Source organism: Sturnira hondurensis, unplaced genomic scaffold (assembly GCF_014824575.4).
Source record: "Sturnira hondurensis isolate 20B ecotype Veracruz unplaced genomic scaffold, ASM1482457v3 Scaffold0015596, whole genome shotgun sequence".
NCBI classification, from domain to species: Eukaryota; Metazoa; Chordata; class Mammalia; order Chiroptera; family Phyllostomidae; genus Sturnira; species Sturnira hondurensis.
The window spans coordinates 11574337-11595819 of record NW_028088227.1 but is presented as its reverse complement, the minus strand read 5'-3'; the positions used below and the strand labels follow the sequence as shown (position 1 = coordinate 11595819).

Genomic DNA, 21483 nt, shown 5'->3' with positions numbered 1-21483 from the left:
CTAAATTTTTAAAAAAATGACTACTTTTCTATCCCCTTCAAGTTCCACCTAAGTATACAAGTTATATAATTTTCACCCTAGCACAATCATACAAAAATTTTTACTTACTGTAGCCTTAAAAGCTACTGAAGTGAAAACATTTGCTTCAAAAACATTCATTTCCCTCTGTCTTTCTTTATTGACTATAAAAGAATAAAAGCAGTAAAATTCTGCATCCTTTATTACTGTCCCATAAAGTGAGGGAGGCTTAATTGTGAAGTTAATACATCACCAACTTATATGAATGCTGAATATTACATAGGCAGATGGCTACACAATGTGACTTGAGGGATCCTGGAAAGATTCCCTCTGCCTTCTGCTCCGAAAGTGTAATGGTGCTAATAATCCAACCTATGATGTCATTGTCTTGGCATAAAATACTATAATATTCCATGATTCCTCTGTTAAAATTGTTATGCCACTCTCGGTTATTAAGAGTTCACATGCAAGGATAGGTAGGGTTCCCCTCACGGCCTCACTACAGCGGGCTGAGCACAGGGCCTCAGGGAATGCAACACAGCACAGCTTCCTCTGGGAAAGGAAAAACAGTGGTTTTGGAACTGGCCAGGTTCCTGGCTTAAGGAGCCAGGTTTGTGTATGGTACTGAGTTAGAAGACCAGTCACTGTAAGGGGCTTCATTAAGGCATTAGGGGACGGAGGGATAAGGCGGAAATGCTCCAAGGGTAACTGGGACGGCTATAAGGCATTTTCAGCACACCTCACCATTTTCCCGAAGACAGTCTGGATACATAACTAAACTTTCTTTCTCCCTTTACACTATGTTGTCTTTGAAAGTTATGTTCAGGAGAATATGTTATTCCGATAGGACAGATGGGTCTATTCTATAATAAGCCTAAGTGACTCCTGTTTATTATCTTTTCACTAAGTCATACATACAGACCTCAAATTTGGAAGGTCATACAGAGATTTAACACTGCATCCAGGAATATTATAGTTTTATTAAAATCTTTTACTAAAGCCTTCTTACACTGTCTTGATGCTTCATCAGTTTGGAAATCTGTTCTCCTTTAATTTCCATTTTTTTAATTAAATGCTCCAGTTCACATTCTATGTCTTCACAGACTGAATGGCTTTCAGTTTCCTTCATTTGACTCAGTAGTTCTTGGTGCTCTCTACGAAAGAAAAACTAGTATTAGGCCCTACTGTAGTTTATGGTATAGGTCTTTGCCATAATTAAACAATAAAATTCAATGATAAATTTTAGTCAGTTAAATATTAATCTTCAAAGACAGTCTTTTTCTATAATTAGGGATCTCTAATTAAATCTATGGTAAATATAAACAGGTTCTCATGATGTGAGATTAGATACATTTAGAAATACCTTAGACTCAGGGTCTTAACCCTTAAAAAAAGTCTGAATTTTTTTAAATTTATAGCTAAATGTAGTAAAATATTCTAATGTCCTTAGCAAGAGGCATTAGAGTACTCTCTTTAGTTCTAACTTTGGAATTATTAATGTAGGATCTTTGGAAGAATTCCAGTTATAGAAGTATTTGCCAGATAAATCTCTAAATTAGGTGACAGCCTACTCAAGAACTAGTTACCTATTCTACGTTGCTCTTAGTTCAATTAGCTGGCCAGCCAAATCATATATTTTCTGAAATTTTGTTAAATATATATTTAAACCTGGGACTTAAAATACGTGTCCCATTCAGAATCTTGTTTACTATGGATGCTTCAACTTGTAATGCAGACCAGCCAGAGTCTAAAAGAAGAAACTGCATTCCTACTTATCAAATGAAATCATTAACTAAAAAATGATAAAAAACAAAATCTTCCTTATAAAAGCTTTTATGAGTGATAATTTAAGATCACCAGACCCCACTTTTTGACTGTCGGTAATACTGGTGTATGTATTCAGATCTTGGGAATACAGAAACTCCTTAGATTGAAACAGTAGTAATTTCACACAGATGAAAATTTAAATCCAGTGGTATCAATAAATACAATGAAAAAATCAGTGACAAAAAATGTGTAGATCAAAGTAAGTCCAAATGGCTAAGTAAGGCCATTAAGAATTTATAAATGGCCCTGGCTGGCGTAGCTCAGTGGATTCAGCGCGGGCCTGCGAACCGCACGATCGCGGTTCGATTCCCAGTCAGGGCACATGCCTGGGTTGCAGGCCAGTTCCCAGCAGGGGACCCATGAGAGGCAACCATACATTGATACTTCTCTCCTCCTCTCCTTCCCTTCCCCTCTAAAAGATAAATAAATAAAATCTTTAAAAAAAGAATTTATAAATGGCACTGTTGTTCTTAAGACTAAGAAGGAAAAAAGTTCCAAAATATCTTGCTGCTTCTTTGAATAAAGAATAAAAATACTTACATACTCATTTGGTCCAGTTCATCTTGCATTGCCACCAAAAGTTCAGACAAATTGTCACAAATGGAAACAGATTTTTCTGAGTCAAGAGGTACCACTTTACACTGGGAAGTTGTCTTTGTAGGCTTGTAGCGACATCTAGGCTCAGAAACGTCAGCAGGTTTCTGAAGAACAGGTGGCCCGTGATGTTGCATCATGTGCAGGAGGTTTTGCACACTTGCATTTACAGGATGGCGGGCACTGGCGGGCTTCAGGGGAAAACAAACAGCTGAGAACAGTTTCAAGGGACTGATGGCATTTAAATACAACTTAAAACAAAGCAGGAATTTTTTTGAACAAGTATCTTCGTTTTTCCCCCTCTTACCTTCTCAGCCACAATAGGTAGTGATCCAAACTTCGAATAAATTTGCTGAGGTGGTTCTCTTTTTAAACATTTAGTTTTCTAAATATTGAGAAAAGAAAAAGTAGACAAAAGTATTTTAAAACACACTTGGGACATGAAGAAGGCTCAAACCTCAAACAGAAGTCTCAAATAGTAAATAGTCTGATGAGAAAATAGGCATAAAGCAGAGATTTCTCTGAAGATGACATTCAGATGGCAAATAAACAGATCAACAGATGCATTATCATTAGTCATTAGGAAATTGCAGTTTACAGTGAAATAGCACTATACACTTACCAGAATAAAATAAATCAAAATAAAAACGACTGATGACACCAAATGCTAGCAAGGATATGAAGAAACTGAATTGTGCATACATAGTTGGTGGGAATGCAAAATAATACAGTAACTTTGGGAGCTTCCTGTAAAACTAAAGATATACTTATCATATGACCCAGCGACTACACTCTTCAACATTTCTCCCAGAAAAACAAATAGTTATTTTTACATACAAAACTGCACACAAATGTTCATAACAGCTTTATTTGTGATAGCCCAAAACTAAAAACAACCCAGCCCTCCTTCAATAGGTAAGTGACTAAATTGTGTTACATCTATGACATGGGCTACTAAAAGAAATAAAAAGACTGTGTTAATACTTGGATGGCTATCAGGGGAACTGGCTGGGTGAAAAGCCGATCTCAAAAGGTTACATGCTGTATGACTTCCTTTATGTAACATCCTTGTGATAAAATTATAGAGATGGTGAACAGATCAGAAGTTGCCAAGGGTTAGGGAGGGGCATGCGTAGCTACAAACGGACTGTGGAAAGAGCCTTATGGTGGTGGAATAGTTCTGTTAACAACTGTGGTGATGGTTACACAAATCTATACACGGGATAAAACTATACAAACTCATACACACATACATCTGCATACACAAGTAAGTGAATATAAAACTGGTGAAATCTGAATAAGTTCCCTGTATTGCACCAATGTCAATTTCCTGGGTTTTATACTATACTATACTATATTTATGCCAGATATTACCATTGTGAAAAACTGGTTAAAGACAGAGGGGAGCTCCCTACATGTATTTTTGTAATCTCCTGTGATTCTATAACTACTTCAAAGTAAAAAGTAAAAACAAAGCAAACAAAAATACATGATAAGGATATGGAACAATAATAAATGTTGGCAAAAACATAAATTGGTCCAATCACTTTGGACATTATCTTGTAAAGCTAAGGATGCACGACTCTTATGACCCAGCATCTAAGAGAAACTCCTGCAAATATATACCAGGAGGCGGACAAAATGTTCATGACAGTGCTGTTTATAATAACAAAAAGTGAGGAACAATCCACATGATCACCGAAAGGAGGAAGACTGAATCAAGCTTTTAGAGTCATAAAATACAATGAATCACAGGTATATAAATCAACTGGATGGATCTCATAAACTTAACACTGAATGCAAAAAGCAAACTGCTGAACAAACAAAATTAGGTCTATTTATATAAAGTTCAAAGTTATATAAAACTATTATATGTATACTTTTAATATTTTTACTGATTATGCCATTATAGTTTTCCCAATTTTCCCTCTATCCCCCCAAACCCTCCAGCATTATCCCCCTCAGTCCATGTCCATGGGTTGTACACATAAGTTCTTTGAATCCTCTGTTTCCCATACATTTATTATCTCTCTGTCTACCTTATGCTTACTAACCATGCTTCTTCTTCCCTGTAACTGTCCCCGCCACCCCCAACGGAAATCCCTCCATGTGACGTCCATTTCTCTGATTCTGTTCCTGTTCTGGTTGTTCACTTAGTTTTTGTTTTCATTGTTTTTCTTTCCTTTTAGATTCCTTTGTTGATAGTCATGGGTTTGTTGTCATTTTACTGTTCATATTTTTTATCTTTTTTTCTTAGACAGGGCCCTTTAACATTTCATATAATAAGGGCTTGGTGATGATGAACTCCTTTAACTTGACCTTATCTGGGGAAGCACTTTGTCTGCCCCTCCATTCTAAATGAAAGCTTTGCTGGATAGAGTAACCTGGGATGTAGGTCCTTGGCTTTTATGACTTCAAATATTTCTTTTCAGCCCCTCCTTGCTTGCAAAGTTTCTTTTGAGAAATCAGCTGATAGTTCTAATGGGAATCCTTTGTAGGTAATGCTTTCCTTTTCTCTTGCAGCTTTTAAGATTTTCTCTTTATCTTTAACGTTGGGTAACTCAATGATGATGTGCCTTGGTGTGTTCCTCTTTGGGTCCAAACTTCCTTGGGACTCTCTGGGCTTCCTGGACTTCCTGTAAGTCCATTTCCTTTGCCAAATTGGGGAAGTTCTCCTTTATATTCTTTTAAATAAGTTTTAAATTTCTTGGTCTTCCTCTTCTCCTTCTGGCATCCCTACAATTTGGACATTGGAACATTTCAGGTTGTTCCAAAGATTTGTAAGAGTCTCTTCACTTCTTTGAATTCTTGTTTCTTCATTTTGATTTGGATGGATGTTTATTTTTCCCTTTTGTTCCAAATTGTTACTTTACTCCTGGTCTCCTTCCTGTCACTGTTAGTTCCCTGAACATTCTGCTTTATTTCACTTTGGGTATTTTTCATTTGTTTTTTTTTTTTTTTCATTTTTCGTCCAAGATCAACCAGATCTGTGAGCATTTTGATTACCAGTGCTTTAAATTCTCCATCAGATAGAGATGGAGAATTGCTTAGCTGTCTTTCTGACGTTACACTCTGTTCTTTCATTTGGGCCGTATTTCTGTGTCTGGGTGCAGCTGATAGGTTGTAAGGGGGTGGGGCCTTAGGTATTCACCAGGGCTGTGGTGCTGCCTGTGGGGGAGTGGCTAGCCTGCTGGCCTCCAACGCACTTTTCAATGGTCTCTCAGAATCTCGTGTGAGACTGGGAGATCCTCCCACTGCAGCACCCCCAGCCATAGCCCACAGCCATCTCTGAATCCCTTTAAGTCAGCCCCTCCCACACAGCCCACCGAGCTCAGCAGCAACCCTGCCCCCAAGGTTCCTGGGTAACTGCAGTTTTTCTGAGTCAGCCCATGTAGTCCACTGCCTTACCAATCTGGTTGTTTTGGTTGACTTTTTCTTTAATTCCTTTGTTGTCAGAGTTCTATGCAGTTTGAGTTTGTGGCAATTTTGGTTGTTCATTCATTTTAGATTGGTTTTTATCCTCCTTTTGGTTGTGCAAGGAAACAAAGGGTCTCTACCTACACCTACACCTTGACTGAAACTCTTAACATCATATTTTTTATAATGAAAAAAAATATCCCTAATTTGGTGAAGGAAATAGACATACAAGCAGAGAAAGCACAGCGAGCCCCACACAAGATGGATACAAAGAGGCCCACTCCAAGACGTGTCAAAATTAAAATGCCAAAGGTTAAAGATAAAGAGATGGGAGAGCGGTGTGGGAGAATGCGTGAAGAGGTGAGAGGGTCAAGAAGTACAAATAGGTGGTTAGAGAACAGCCATGGGGATATACAGTACAGTATAGGAAATGGAGTAGCCAACGAATGTATACATATAACCCGTGGACATGAACAAAGATGGGTGAATTGTTTGAGGGAGTGGGGGGTGCTGGGTGGAGGGTGGCAAAGGGGAAAAATCAGGATAACTATAATAGCATAATCAATGAAATATAATTAAAAAATGAAGAATAAAACTATATTTTTGGAAATACGTATTTTACAAAGTGATTTATCTTAATAAATGCCAGTCGATGATAAACGTAAAATCAGAATTGTGGTTAGCCCTGAGAAGGGGGAGAGAGGATAAAATTTACAAGGGGAATATGCTGGGCTTTGTGGACCCTGAAAAGAAAGATTCATTTGACGTGAACCCCAAGAAGAAATTCCTCTGCTAAAACAGACTTAATACGGTTAACTGAGGGCCCAAATTTTATAAATAATAAAAGTCTAGTAGCCATTTGCTGATGGGCGTCTCACATACTTTGTATGCCAGAAAGATCCATAGACTGCCCTGCCTGGTGTGGCACACTGGATTGAATGCCAGCCTGTGAACTGAAAGGTCACTGGTTCCATTCCCAGTTAGAGCACATGCCGGGTTCCCAGTTAGGAGTGTTCGAGAGGCAAATGACCAATGTATCTCTCACACATTAACATTTTCTCTTTCCCCCTCCCTTTACCTCTCTCTAAAAATAAATAAATAGCCCTGGCTGGTGTAGCTCAGTGGACTGAGCGTGGGCCTGTGAACCAAAGGATCATGGTTTGATTTCCAGTCGGGACACATGCCTGGGTTGCAAGCCAGTTACCAACAGTGGACGCATGAGAGGCAACCATACATTGATATTTCTCTCCTTCTCTTCCCCTCTAAAGATAAATAAAGAAAAATCTTTAAAAAATAAAAATAAATAAAATAAAAGTAAAAACAAACAAACAAACAAAAAGAACTGTAGCCTGAATTTTCATTTTCCGCACTACACTATTCTTGTTTATGCCATTTATCCCAACCCTCTGGCCTCAGCTACCTCGGCAGAGCAAAAAGCTGGCCTGAGCTCCACTGCTCACCCTGCCCCCTCCACAGCAGGAGGCGAGCAGCAGAAAGCTTGAGGAACGCTGATAATTCAGTCACCGCATGGAAATGCTGGTTTCACTTTTCTACTGATACCTGGCCTGTCCAATCAGAACTACATGATTTAGATACCTTATTTACATAAAATGAACCTAATTGTGAATGTGGGAAGGAATTTTTGCTTTAAAAGACAGCCTCTCCTTTGTTTCTGTGGAACACAGTCTAGGTTGCTACCTGAATCTGTCTTTCCCAGGCTGCAGCTCCTTCTTGCTTCAGATAAATGCTTTTTATCCTTTATTATAATCTAAAATCAATTTTGGTTTATAGCTTTAATAGTGATGATAACGTTTTATTTCTTAAACTGGGTGGTGAGTACACCAGCATTAATTTTACTGTTATCTTTCAAGCAGACATTTTTTGTTATATATACTCTTTCATAAAACATTTTTAAAAACATAGTGCTAAGCTAATTTGTAAGTTCTTAGAAATAATTTACATTATTTCACTATTTTTGTTGGAGGGATTGAACTAGGGTGACCATTCTTCTCAATTTGCCCATGATGAGGGAGTTCACAGAACACGAGGAAAGGCTCAGGAAAACTGGGGGAAATTAGTCAACTTTAGTTAACACTTCAGCAGGAGACTGTAATAAAAAAAATGACCATAGTCCACAATGAAAAAAAACTCCCAATTTTAAGTGGAAATTTAGACAGCATAAATAATATAAGCATTCACTTTTTTTAAAAAAAGAGAATTAAATCAAAATGACTTAGAGGTAGATAAATCACAGTAGTTTTGAGTTAGTCCTTATTCACTTAAGAGTTGCTTGGTGACCTTGGATAATCAATCATTCAAGCTCCGTATCTTAGTAATAGGAATTTCAAGTAATGAAAAATAATGGCCCTATCTAAGGCTATTTCAAGCAGTTATAATTAAGAGCAAAAGAATTTTAAGTTAATTCTTCTAGTCACCACACTGAATGAGATCTCTGGTTGATTACAATCTAACCTTTTAAGAAAAGAATGAAAACTTCATAGGAAAGTTTTCCATCATCGCTTATAATATTCAGGCTGACTCTGCTTCCAAGCTCACCTTTACATTGCTGCAGTTACCATCTAGAAGTACAGCTCTGACCATGTCTTTACTCATCTTAAAAGCCTTTAATGTTTCCCACTGCTTACAGAATAAAAGTTAAAATTCTTAATATGGCACTGAAGGTCAGCCATAATTTCATCTCAAGCTATATTTTCCATTTTAACTCTCACCATGACACCATCTCATCCTCAGTACTGGACAATTATCTATGAGTTTGAGGAAAAAACAACTGTGTCCTCAGACCATAATACACTTCCCATCTCTAACAATACTTATGAATTCTCCAAGGCTGCCTTTAATGCTAATTCTTGTATGATTCCTTCACACATTCTTTGTGCAGAATCGCAATACCATGTTTACACCACTGTTGTTTTTAATTTACTTTAATATTTGTATATTTATTTGCTTCTATAAATTCCTGTCTTATTTATCTCTTTACCACCTAGAGGCAGCAGTCTATGCAAATCAAAATGCATGGGTTGAATGAACTCCACTCAGGGTACGGAAAAAGTGCCAGTGAAATAAGTAGGACTCACACACAGGTCTTCTAAGACATGATTCCACCTTTACCAATGTTGCTCCTGCCATTCTTTTAAAGCGAAGCATTAATTCTCGTGGGCCCTATGAATTTGGGATTGGAACTAACTACTTTTATAAAGTGATTTTGCTGTTAATTCGTATTTTTTTTCTTTTCTAGGAACCTTTTCTTTCCTTCATTTCTTTTACCTTTTTTCTCCCTGTACCTTTGTTACTTTTATGCCGAATAGAAAAATGTTAAAAAAAATTTCTACTAACTCATCAAAGAATGCCATAAAACAAATATAAAAATATTTCATTATTTTTCCACTGGCAAATTACTTAGCGTGATTTTGTATTTGGCTTTGCAGCTTCTAATCTCATTTTACAAACAAGATACAGACCAAATATTTAAGGAAGAAAATAAGCAAAAAAATTGAAATTAAAAAATCAAAGTAGTTTCACTGGGAAAATTGTTTTTCATTATTATAGTTTGCAAATTCTCTGAAATAAAAACATTATGAAAAACATAGCCAGACTATTATTGCACAGGAACTCTTACTTATGCAATACAAGAGTAGTCAAAGTTAAGTATAAAGTTCTCTCCGTTATTGTATCCTTAGGGGAGACTTATGGCAGTGGCCAGAATTCTCAAGCAGTGTCTCTGCTCCCACAGCAAATAGTGAACAGAAATACTCACTACATGTATATTGAACAAACAGTAATAATGGTCATCAAAACTGTAATTTCAGACTCATAAGATTAAAAGGGACTACAATTTCTTACCATTACAGATATTAAAGAAGGTTTAATACAATTTATCCAAAACACCAACTAATCTAAATAAAATATTGGTCAATCTATAAAGCACTAACTTCCCAATTCTAATTTTTTGGCAAAACCAAAGGACATAAGCATAAAAAGAACATCCTAATAAATTCTCTAGAGAAAGTCCTTCACAGGTCTATCATTTAATACTATACAGCTTACTCTTTTTATCGTGCATCTACTGCATAAAACTGCTGCCAGGATTTACTGTGTTGTCTGCATCTATTGTGTGGCTGAAGTGACTCTTTTACAATATAAAGTGTCACAAAATACATTACTCTGAGAGTTGAGTACTAGGAAAATGTTTATCTTTCTAGAGAAAACAGAATGCTTATTGTTATTTCACAAGGACATATACACTGCCCATTATACACTCGTATTTGCTTTCCTTGTCAGGCAAACTCAGCTAAGTTTTGTGCTCAACTGCTGTGGAGGTTTTGTGGAGAAAATTTACAAAATTTTCTGTCCTTACACCCCAACTTATCATCACTTCATTTATATTTTTATCTTCACTTCATAGTAGCATTGCATGTCTTTTATTATAAATCACTTCAAATTATTTTTGGAAATGGATAGGTATAAATGTTAAAAGAGTAAATAGATAAATATTAGCAAATAAAAGTAACATGTTTGCATACCTTTGAAGATTTCTTCTTTTCCTTAGATCGTTTTGAATTTGATACTGAAGACATTAAAATTCTATTGACTTCAAGTCCAGTTTGAAGCTACAATATTTAAGACAAATCTTTACAACATTGATTTTTACAATGAAAGATCAAGTCTCAGTTTATAAAGATAAAAATACTTTTTGGAAAAAAAAAGGAAACCCAAAATACTATTTTTATGTGTGTGAAGGTCACTAAATCTGTTGGTAATTATAGTCATTTTCTATTTATAAGAGAATGAATAATTTAATATATATCAACCAAACTGAAGACAATATATAACCAGGACTTTCTATGTGTGTGTGTGTGTGTGTGTGTGTGTGTATGTGTATTTATAATGTCAAAATTTCAAAACACCAGAAGACTTCTTGGCAATGCATTCAAGTATATGAATGTACTGGATGACTTACTGAGAAGTCCATTATTATAGCATAAAAAGACAAAACTAACAAGCTAGGAGGCAGAAACTAGCGTCCAGAATATAAACTTCAGTTAAGAAACTGAAGTAAAATAAAACATATGTTTTTTACTGCGATACATGAAATACTGCTCTATTTACCTCAGAAGCTTTGTCTTGAAATAGCTTACGCTGATGTTCTTCTTCCTTAAGTTTTTCCTCTAAATGTTTAATCTTGTCCTGCAAAAGAATAAAATAACTAGAGCCAAATATCCTTTGTTCCTTTTCCAAATAGAGTCCTTGGAGTCTGGATTATTAATGGTGTAGCAAATTAAAGCAGAAAGTAAGGAAAAGGAATGGCAAAAGACGCTAAGGTTTTTCCTGGCTTTCTATCTATGCTCCTTTACCTGCTATTACACATAAGAACAAAGGAAAAGCAAAGAATGTACATGCATAGGCATTATTCACTTTCAGCAACAAAACTTTGTGGGGGGGTATGTATTAAAGGTCTGGAAGGTCAAGCAATTATAGTTTGGGGCATCAGTGTTTCATTAAAAACACAGACAAATCACAATAAATGTCTATAATGTGCACAGTTGGAGCAGGGAAGGGATAGGAAGACATTAGAAATATTAAGATATGGTCCTTGTTATTTAAGAGCTTATCTTACATTTAGGAAGTCAAAAGTAATAAACGCAGAACAAACAACAGAGAAATTAATGTGATTTGGCCCAGATCAGGTATATACTTATACATAGAAGTATTTCATCTTATATCCTTGGTGTAGTTCAGACTAGGAGGACAGTGCTATTTCAAAGGAAGAGTTTCCTGAGTGTTGGAGACCTCAAGGACAGCTTTCATTGAGAAAGTCCTATGGAATGAATAGATCTGGCTGGAGAAATGAGAGAACATTTCAGGACAGGACCTAGGATAGGCTTTACTTAACTGCAAGTGGTGAAAGACAGTATTCTTAATACTCTTTAGGTAAATCATCTGAAATGAAAATGTTCTGCCATCTCAGAAGCAGCCAAAATTACAATTTCAACAGGCAAGCTCATTCATGCTGTGACAGAATATATTAACTTTTCACCTCCATAGCAGAAATTCACGTCTGGATTACTAAAAGCTGTTAAAGTAGTTTTATAAATCTAAGATTTACTGTATATTCACATACAGAGCCAATTATGCCTAACAGTAAAGATTTATTCCTGGCATCACCACTTCAAAAAATAAATGGAAGCTTACCTCAGCAGTTTTCTGAGTTGTTGTAAGTTTAAAACATTCTTTTTCTAAGACATCAAGCTTTTCAAGTTTTGCCTGAAGCTTCATCTGATCTTGTTCTTTTTCTCTTTGAAGCTGGGCCTGGAAAGGATAAAAACAAAGCTGAATTTGGTAAGTGCTGCCAGTGGCTCAAGAATAATACAATTTCTGAGGAGTCAAAGCACAATATAAATCTGTCATAAGAAACATGTACATACATGCACGTACTTTTGGTGCTTATGAGCAAAAGCCAAGAAAATAAAATATTTTTAAAGAATTAAAATGTGCAAAAAGTTGTGCTATATCAATACCAATGGAACAAATGCTTCTTTGCATCTTTCTATAACATTTCAACTAAGGAAACCACCATCAGTGAACCCTGTATTCAATAAAGGAGGGGGGCAAAGGGAAAAAAATTGGGGTAACTGTAATAGCATCAACAATAAAATATTTTAAAAAACTGAAACAGTCAACAAACAGTCTTGGTGACCTATAGTCTAACACTCAGCTGGAGTCACAGGAGAGGAGAGTGAGGTCAAGCAAGAGTTAATTATTTGAAGAACAATTGCCCAAATATTCCATATTTGATGAAAATATTAATGGACATATTGAAGAATCCCCAAATAAACTCAAGCAGAATAAACAGAACACCATATTTGAGTACATCATTATCAAATTGTTGAAAACCAATGGTAAAGAGAAAATCTTAAAAGAGCCTGAGAAATGTCACATTATGCATAGAGGACTAAAGATAATTCTCATTAGAAACCATGAAAGCCAGAAGACAACTGAGACAGTATCTTTAATGAACTGATTCAAAAAAAGTTGTCACCTAGAATTCTACATCCAGTGAAAATATCCTTCACCAATGATGGAAAAATGAAGACTTTCTCTGACAAACATGAAAGAATTTCCAGCATATTCGTTATAAAGGAAGTATTTCAGACTGAGCAAAAATGATACCGGATGAAAATCAAATCTATATAAATAAAAAGCACTACAAAAAGTAAAAATATAGGTAAATACATATTTTCTTGTTTCTTAACTTCCTTTAAAGAAAAATTGATCATTATGATAATGAGATTTGTAAGATATTTGGTTTTCATCCAGTTGCCGAATCACAGTTCCCAAAACTCTCGGAATTTCCAGACAGCAGTAAAGGTATCTTTTGTTTTGTCACTAGGAGGACTTTTGGAAAGCACCTAAGGATGGGGGCTGGTCACCAAGAGACCCAATCATGTGATTACAGGGTGGGAACTTGCAGTCCCAAAACTCCTTCTACGGAAGAAAGAGAGGCTAGAAGTTGAATCAAATGCCAGTGGCCAAAGATTTAATCAGCCATACCTATGTAATGATACCTCCACAAAACCCAAACAGGGTGGGGTTCAAAGAGCTTCTAGGTTGTAGGACAGACCCACATCCAGCCAGAGTGGTGGTGTGGGGTGTGGAAATTCCATGCCTCACCCTATGCATCTCTCCATTTGGCTGATCCTGAGTTATATCCTTTTGTAATAAACCAGTGATATAGTAAGTAAAATGTTTTTGAGTTCTGAGATTCATTCTGGCAAATTAATTGAACCTGTGTGTGGGGGGGTTGAGCGAACCTCTGATTTACAACAAGTCAGTCAGAAGTTAGTGTAACACTTTGAACTGGTCATGGGAGTCTGAAGTTTGGCGAGTGGGGTCAGCACGTCCTGCAGGGCTGAACCTTTAACCTGTGGAATCTGATGCTACCTCTGGGTAGTGTTAAAACTGAGTTGAATTCTTGGACATCCTTGTAACCTCCCTCACCCACACACATGGAAACTGGGTCCAGGGACCGAATTTAACCATTTAAAGCAGAAATAATAACAATGTATTATGGTTTCTAACATATATTGAAATAAATGTACGAAAACACCAAAGCCAAAGAAGGTCAGTGGAAGTCACTATCTCAAGGATCTTACATTATTACATGTAAAGTATTTTAACACCAATTAATGGTAGACTGTGGTTAAGTTAAGAATATACATTTTAACCCTTAGAGCAGCTACTAAAATGAAGGAGAAGAAGAAGGGAGACCAAAAAGAGGAATAGAAGTCAATTCAACTTTAAAAGAAATCTCTAGAGAAGTTAGAAAATATTTTTAACTGAATGACAATAAAAATACAAAACATCAAAAGTTTTGGGATGCTGGTAAAACACTGTTTAGAGGGAAATTGGTAGCTTTCCTGAGAAAATATATTATATAAAGAGAAACAAAAAAGTTTTAAAATCAATAATCTAAGCTTCCAATATATAAAGCTTGGGAAAAAAGAGCAAATTAAATTCTATGTAACTAAAAGAAAGGACATAATAATGTGGAAATTAATGAAACAAAATAAAAAAAATAAAATCTGTTCTTTGTAAAAGATCAAATAAAATTATAAAGTGATATTATAAATTAGTCATTTAAAAAAGTAAAAGTACAAAATTATTAATATCAAGAATAAAAGAGGGAATAGCACTAGAGCCACAAGAAACAGAAAATCCGAGTAGCTTTATATTGAATCCATAATCTAAAAACATTCCACAAAGAAAACCCCAGTCTCAGACAGAATTTAAATTTGATAGAAGCTAGCAAACATGTAAGAAAGAAATAACACTAGTCCTACACAAAGTCAGAAAACAGAAGGAGGAGGAAACCTTTTCCACCTAGTTTTGAGGCCAGTAAAACTATGACACCAAAACCAGACATTAAAGAAAATTACTAAGCAAGATCCCTTGTGAACATAGTCATAAAAATACATCAGAAAATCCTTAGAAAATATGAAAACTAGAGGAAGTAACTTAGCAAAGCCAAAAGATACAGTCACCAAAACCAATATATTTTATATACTAGTATCAGAAAAGTGGAAAAATCCAATACCATTCATTAGAAAACATAAAATTCTTAGAGATACATTTAACATGAAATGTGCAAGGTTGCTCATTAAAATTACAAACCACTGGGAATAGAAGAAGATTGAAATGTAGGTTTGCAGCTGTTCATTTGGAAAATAACACAATAATGAATAAATAATAATACAAGAATAAACTCTATGTTTTGTGTACTCACAACTGTAAACTTACTTTTTCCCCACTCTGTATAAATTTAACAAGATGCCAGTCAAAATCCCTGCAGACTTATTGGTAGAAAATGCCACACTGATTATAAAATTTAAGTAGAGTGCAAGGGATCTTGCACTTGTGATAACAATCACAATAGATAAGACAGAGTCTCAGAAATAGACCTCATCTATACAGTCAAATGATTGTTGACAAAGGTACCAAACGATTCAATTGGTGAAAGGGAAGTCTTTAACAAAATAGTGCTGGGACAAATAGAAATCCACAAGACAAAAATTTTAATCGTGAACATTTTATCTTAGCATACAAAAATTAATTCCAAGTGGATCACAGGCCTAAATAGAAAAATGAAGATAAAAAGCTTCTAAAAGAAAATATTCTAGCAAACAGTTTTGTTGCTTCTTTTAAAGTCAAACATATACCCATATACCCTGTGGCTCAGCAGTTCTACCACTACACATTTACCCAAGAGAAATGAAAGCGTGTCCACAAATAAGATTTGTGTAAGAATGGTCATACTAGCTTTATTTATAATACCCATAAGCTGGAAACAAGCCAAATGTCCACCAACAGAAAAATGGATAACCAAATTGTGGCATATCTATCTAATGACTTCTACATAGCAATGAAAAGGAACGAACTACTGATACATACAACATCAGGAATGAATCTCAAAAACCTTATGCTAAAAAAAACGAACCAGATACAAGAGAGTACATTTCCTATGATTCAATATAAAAGTTCTAGGACAGGCAAAATTAATCTAGGGTAAAATAAGTCAGAGTAACAGTTGCCTTGCTGCGTGTCCTATATATTGCTCTACAATATATAGTAGGGCAAGAGGATAAACTGGAAGAGATATGAAATGATTTCTGATGAAAATGTTCTATTATTTGATAGGGCTGTGGTTATACAAGTATATTTATCGATAATCACTGAACTGTACATACATTTCACTTTAAATAAATTATATGTCTGTATGCCAAGAAATTTGAAAACCTGGGTGAAATGGACAAATTTCTAGAAAAATATAATCTTCCAAAACTCAATGAAAAAGAAGCAGAAAACCTGAACAGGCCAATAACAGCAACTGAAATTGAAGAAGTAATCAAAAAACTCCCATCACACAAAAGCCCTGGGCCAGATGGTTTCACAGGAGAATTCTACAAAGCTTTTAAGGAAGAGCTAACCCCTATTCTTCACAGACTATTCCAAAAAATCCAAAAGGAGGGAAAACTCCCCAACTCTTTCTATGAAGCCAGCATCACCCTAATCCCAAAGCCAGATAGAGACACAACAAAGAAAGAAAATTACAGACCAATATCACTGATGAACATAGATGCTAAAATCCTCAACAAAATATTGGCAAATCGCATCCAACAATACATCAAAAAGATCATACACCACGACCAAGTGGGATTCATCCCGGGGATGCAAGGATGGTTCAATATACGCAAATCAATAAATGTAATACACGAAATAAACAAAAGCAAAGACAAAAACCACATGGTCATATCAATAGATGCGGAAAAAGCTTTTGATAAGGTACAACACCCATTTATGATAAAGGTACTCAGCAAGGTGGGAATAGAGGGAACATTCCTCAATATAATAAAGGCCATATATGAAAGACCTACAGCCAACATCATACTCAATGGGCAAAAACTAAAAGCTTTTCCACTAAGATCAGGTACAAGACAAGGTTGCCCACTTTCACCACTTCTATTCAATATAGTATTAGAAGTTCTAGCTGCAGCGATCAGACAAGAAAAGGAAATAAAAGGCATCCAAATCGGAAAGGAGGAAACAAAACTGGCATTGTTTGCAGATGACATGATAGTGTACATGGAAAACCCTATAGCCTCTACCAAAAAACTGCTGGAACTAATAAATGAATTTGGCATAACAGCGGGATACAAAGTTAATATCCAGAAATCAAAGGCATTTTTGTATACCAACAATGAAGCAGCAGAAGCAGAAATCAGGAAAAAAATCCCATTCGATATAGCAAAAAGAAAAATAAAATATCTGGGAATAAACCTAACCAAGGAGGTAAAAGACCTGTATGCAGAAAACTACACAACACTGAAGAAAGAAATCAAGGAAGACACAAATAAATGGAAACATATACCGTGTTCATGGATTGGAAGAATTAACATCATCAAAATGTCCATACTACCCAAAGCAATTTACAGATTCAATGCAATACCTATTAAAGTACCAATGGCGTATTTCACAGACATAGAACAAACACTTCAAAAATTTATATGGAACCAGAAAAGACCCCGAATAGCTGCTGCAATTTTGAGAAAGAAGAACAAAGTAGGAGGGATCACAATACCTGATATCAAACTGTATTACAAGGCCACTGTAATCAAAACAGCCTGGTACTGGCACAAAAACAGGCACATAGACCAATGGAATAGAACAGAGAGCCCAGAAATAAACCCAACTCTCTACAGTCAATTAATATTCGACAAAGGGGGCAATAACATAAAATGGAGTAAAGACAGCCTTTTCAACAAATGGTGTTGGGAGAACTGGACAGCTACATGCAAAAAAATGAAACTTGAGCACCAACTTACACCATACACCAAAATAAATTCAAGGTGGATAAAAGACTTAAATATAAGCCGTGAAACCATTAAAACCCTAGAGGAGAGCCTTGGCAAGAAAATCTCAGATATTCTACGCAGCAATATTTTTACTGATACGTCCCCTAGAGCAAGGAACATAAAGGAAAGAATAAACAAATGGGATCTCATCAAAATTAAAAGCTTCTGCATGGCTAAGGAAAACAGTATCAAGATACAAAGAGAAGCAACAGCTTGGGAAAACATATTTGCCAATGATACCTCAGATAAGGGTTTAATCTCCAAAATATACAAAGAACTCATTCGGCTCCACTCAAAGAAGACAAGCAACCCAATCAAAAAATGGGCAGAGGACTTGAACAGACATTTCTCCAAGGAGGACATACAGAGAATCCAGAGACACATGAAAAGATGCTCGATATCACTAGCTATCAGAGAGATGCAAATTAAAACCGCAATGAGATACCACTTAACACCAGTCAGATTGGCTATCATAAACAAAGAAACAAACAACAAGTGCTGGAGAGGTTGTGGGGAAAAGGGGACTCTAGTTCACTGTTGGTGGGATTGCAGACTGGTACAACCACTATGGAAAACAGTATGGAATTTTCTAAGAAAACTAAAAATGAACGTACCTTTTGACCCAGCAATTCCACTCTTGGGAGTATATCCTAAGAACCCTGAAACACCAATCCAAAAGAACCTATGCACCCCGATGTTCATAGCAGCACAATTTACGATAGCCAAGAGTTGGAAGCAGCCTAGATGCCCATCGGTAAATGACTGGATCAAAAAACTATGGTACATTTACACAATGGAATTCTATGCTGCAGAAAGGAAGAAGGAACTACTACCCTTTGCAACATCATGGATGGAACTGGAAAGCATTATGCTGAGCGAAATAAGCCAGGCGGTGAAAGACAAATATCATATGATCTCACCATTAACAGGAATCTAAACAAACCAAACAAGCAAGCAAAACACAACCAATGACACTCAAATATGGAACAGGCTGTCAGGGCCCAGAGGGGAGAGGGGAGAGAATCATAGGGGAAAAGGGAATGGACTCACATGAACAAGTATAAAAGACACATGGACAATAACTAAGGGTGGGGGGTGGAAAGGGGAGGGAGGCGGGGAGCATGGGGTGGGGGGCGGGCAGGGTTGGGATTATAAGACAGAAACCTGTACTTGAACAAGAATTAAATAAAAATTATATTTAAAAAATAAATAAATAAATAAATAAATTATATGTCAATAAAACATTTAAAAAACTGTTGTCTGGCCTACAATATTTAGCTGGCATAGGAATTTCTAGGTTATTGGGAACGTGCACGCTGAACTGCAAGACAAACTTGTTGCACTTCTGGGGTTGTATCCTCCTTGACTCATAGAACTGTCAGACTTCTAAATTTTTTCCAGTCGGATAGATGTAAAGTAGTATCTCACTGTGTCTTTAATTTGCATTTCCCAGGTTACTAATGAGATTGATCATTTTTTTCTACGATGTATGTCCATTTGTGATTCCTTTTCTCCTGAAAAATGTCTCATTACAATTTTGTCCTTTTTTCTACGTTACTTTGTTGTGTTTATTCCTCTCTACCCCAGGATCATAAAGACATTGTTCTGCATTTGCTTCTAAAAATTTCAAAGTTTTGCCTTTCATGTTTCCATCTTTAAACCACCTGGAACTGATTTTTGTATATGCTATGAGGTAGGGATCCAATTTCATTTTTTCCCCTCATATGGATTACAAATTTTTTCAGACATTTATTGAAATCTATCTTTTCCCCTTTGTTGTATACTGAATTTCCATATAAGTGGATCTGTTTCTGACTACACTCTACTCCTTTATTCTATTGCCTATCCACACAAATATCGTTAATTTCGATAACATTATAGTTTCTCTCAATATATAGTAGAGCAAGTCTTCACCTTACTCTTCTTCAGAATAGTTTGGTTATTCATGGACCCTTGCTTTTCTGTATAAATCTTATTTATTGTTTAAAGTATATTTTATTGATTATGCTATTACAGTGGTCCCATTTTTCCTCTCCTTTATTCCCTCCTGCCCTGTACCACCCCCACCAGCATTCTGCTCCCCACTTAGTTCATGTCCATAGGTTGTACATATGAGTTCACTGGCTTCTCCATTTCCTGTACTATTCTTAACCTCCCCCTGTCTATTTTGTACCTACCATTTATGCTTCTAATTCCCTGTACCTTTTTCCCCATCCTCCCTCCTCCCTCTCCCTGCTGATAACCTGCCATGTGATTTCCATTTCTCTGATTCTGTTCCTGTTCTAGTTGTTTGCTTATTTGCTTAGTTTTTGTTTTTAGGTTCAGTTGTTGATAGCTGTGTTTGTTGTCATTTTACTGTTCATAGTTTTGATCATCTTCTTTTTCTTAGATAAGTCCCTTTAACATTTCATATAAAAAGGGCTTGGTGATGATGAACTCCTTGAACTTGACCTTATCTGGGAAGCAGTTTATCTGCCCTCCCATTCTAAATGATAGCTTTGCTGCAAAGAGTAACTTGGATGTAGATTCATGACTCTGAATATTTTTTTCCAGCCCCTTCTTGCCTGTAAGGTTTCTTTTGAGAAATCAGCTGATAGTCTTATGGGAACTCCTTTGCAGGTAACTGTCTCCTTTTCTCTTGCTGCTTTTAAGATTCTCTCTTTATCTTCAATCTTGGGTAATGTAATTATGATGTGCCTTGGTGTGTGCTTCCTTTGGTCTAACTTCTTTGGGACTCTCTGAGCTTCCTGGACTTCTTGGAATTGTATTTCCTTTGCCAGATTGGGGAAGTTCTCCTTCATTATCCTTTTAAATAAGCTTTCCATTTCTTGCTCTTCCTCTTCTTCTGGCACCCCTATGATCCAGATGTCAGAATGTTTAAAGTTGTCCTGGAGGTTCCTAAGCCTCTCATTGTTTTTGAATTCTTGTTTCTTCAATCTGTTCTGGTTGAATGTTTATTTCTTCCTTCTGCCAAACTGTTGATTTGAGTCCCAGTTGCTTTCCTGTCATGGTTGGTTCCCTGTATATTTTTCTTTATTTCACTTTGCATAGCCTTTACTTCTTCCTCTATTTTGCAACCACACTCAACCATTTTTGTGAGCATCCTGATTACCAGTGTTTTGAACTGTGCTTCTGATAGTTTGGCTATCTCTTTGTTGCTTAGTTGTATCTTTTCTGGAGCTTTGAACTGCTCTTTCATTTGGGCCATATTTCTTTGTCTCCTTAATTCGGCAGCCTCCCTGTGTCTGTTTCTGTGTATTAGGTAGAGCTTTGACTCCCTGTCTTAGCAGCATGTCCTATTGCAGAAAAGTCACCTGTAAGTTGTGTGGGGTGGAGCCTTAGGTAATCACCAGGGTGGGACAACCTGTTTCACCACTCTGTGGTTCTTTGTGGGGGAGGGCTCAGGGAGGAGGCAATGCTACTGTCTGGCCTCTGGAGATTGCCCAGGAAGAAGCCGTCTCCTGGCTCTCACTCTGTTGACAGTCACTTTACTTTCTGACCTTCTCCCCATGTGCCACCTGTGCTGTTCCAGCTGTTACCCTGGTGCACGGGTATTCACCAGGGCAGGGAAACCCACATTGCTAAGCTGTAGCATTGTGTGTGCGAGAGGGGTCTGAGAGGGAACAAACTGCTTGCTCCACTCTCAGCAGGCTTTCAGTCACTTCTGGTGCTGATTCCCAGGTGGGCGGGTTTGTGTACA

General features: G+C 36.5%; 1 protein-coding gene across 3 annotated transcripts in view; it reads right to left on the bottom strand.

Moving 5' to 3' along the window:
* Nucleotides 1-21483, bottom strand: part of CEP57L1 (centrosomal protein 57 like 1) — a 58463-nt gene that overhangs the window by 3388 nt on the left and 33592 nt on the right. For all 3 annotated transcript variants that reach the window (XR_005069254.1, XM_037065009.1, XM_037065010.1), the window contains exons 6-11: nucleotides 12067-12183; nucleotides 10984-11061; nucleotides 10398-10484; nucleotides 2747-2824; nucleotides 2386-2630; nucleotides 1028-1172 (exon numbers count right to left, since the gene is read on the bottom strand). Coding sequence is in view for 2 of the 3 variants with exons in the window: in XM_037065009.1 (XP_036920904.1) it covers nucleotides 1028-1172; nucleotides 2386-2630; nucleotides 2747-2824; nucleotides 10398-10484; nucleotides 10984-11061; nucleotides 12067-12183 (750 nt within the window). In the remaining variant the exon portion in view is untranslated. The remainder of the gene's footprint in view (nucleotides 1-1027; nucleotides 1173-2385; nucleotides 2631-2746; nucleotides 2825-10397; nucleotides 10485-10983; nucleotides 11062-12066; nucleotides 12184-21483) is intronic.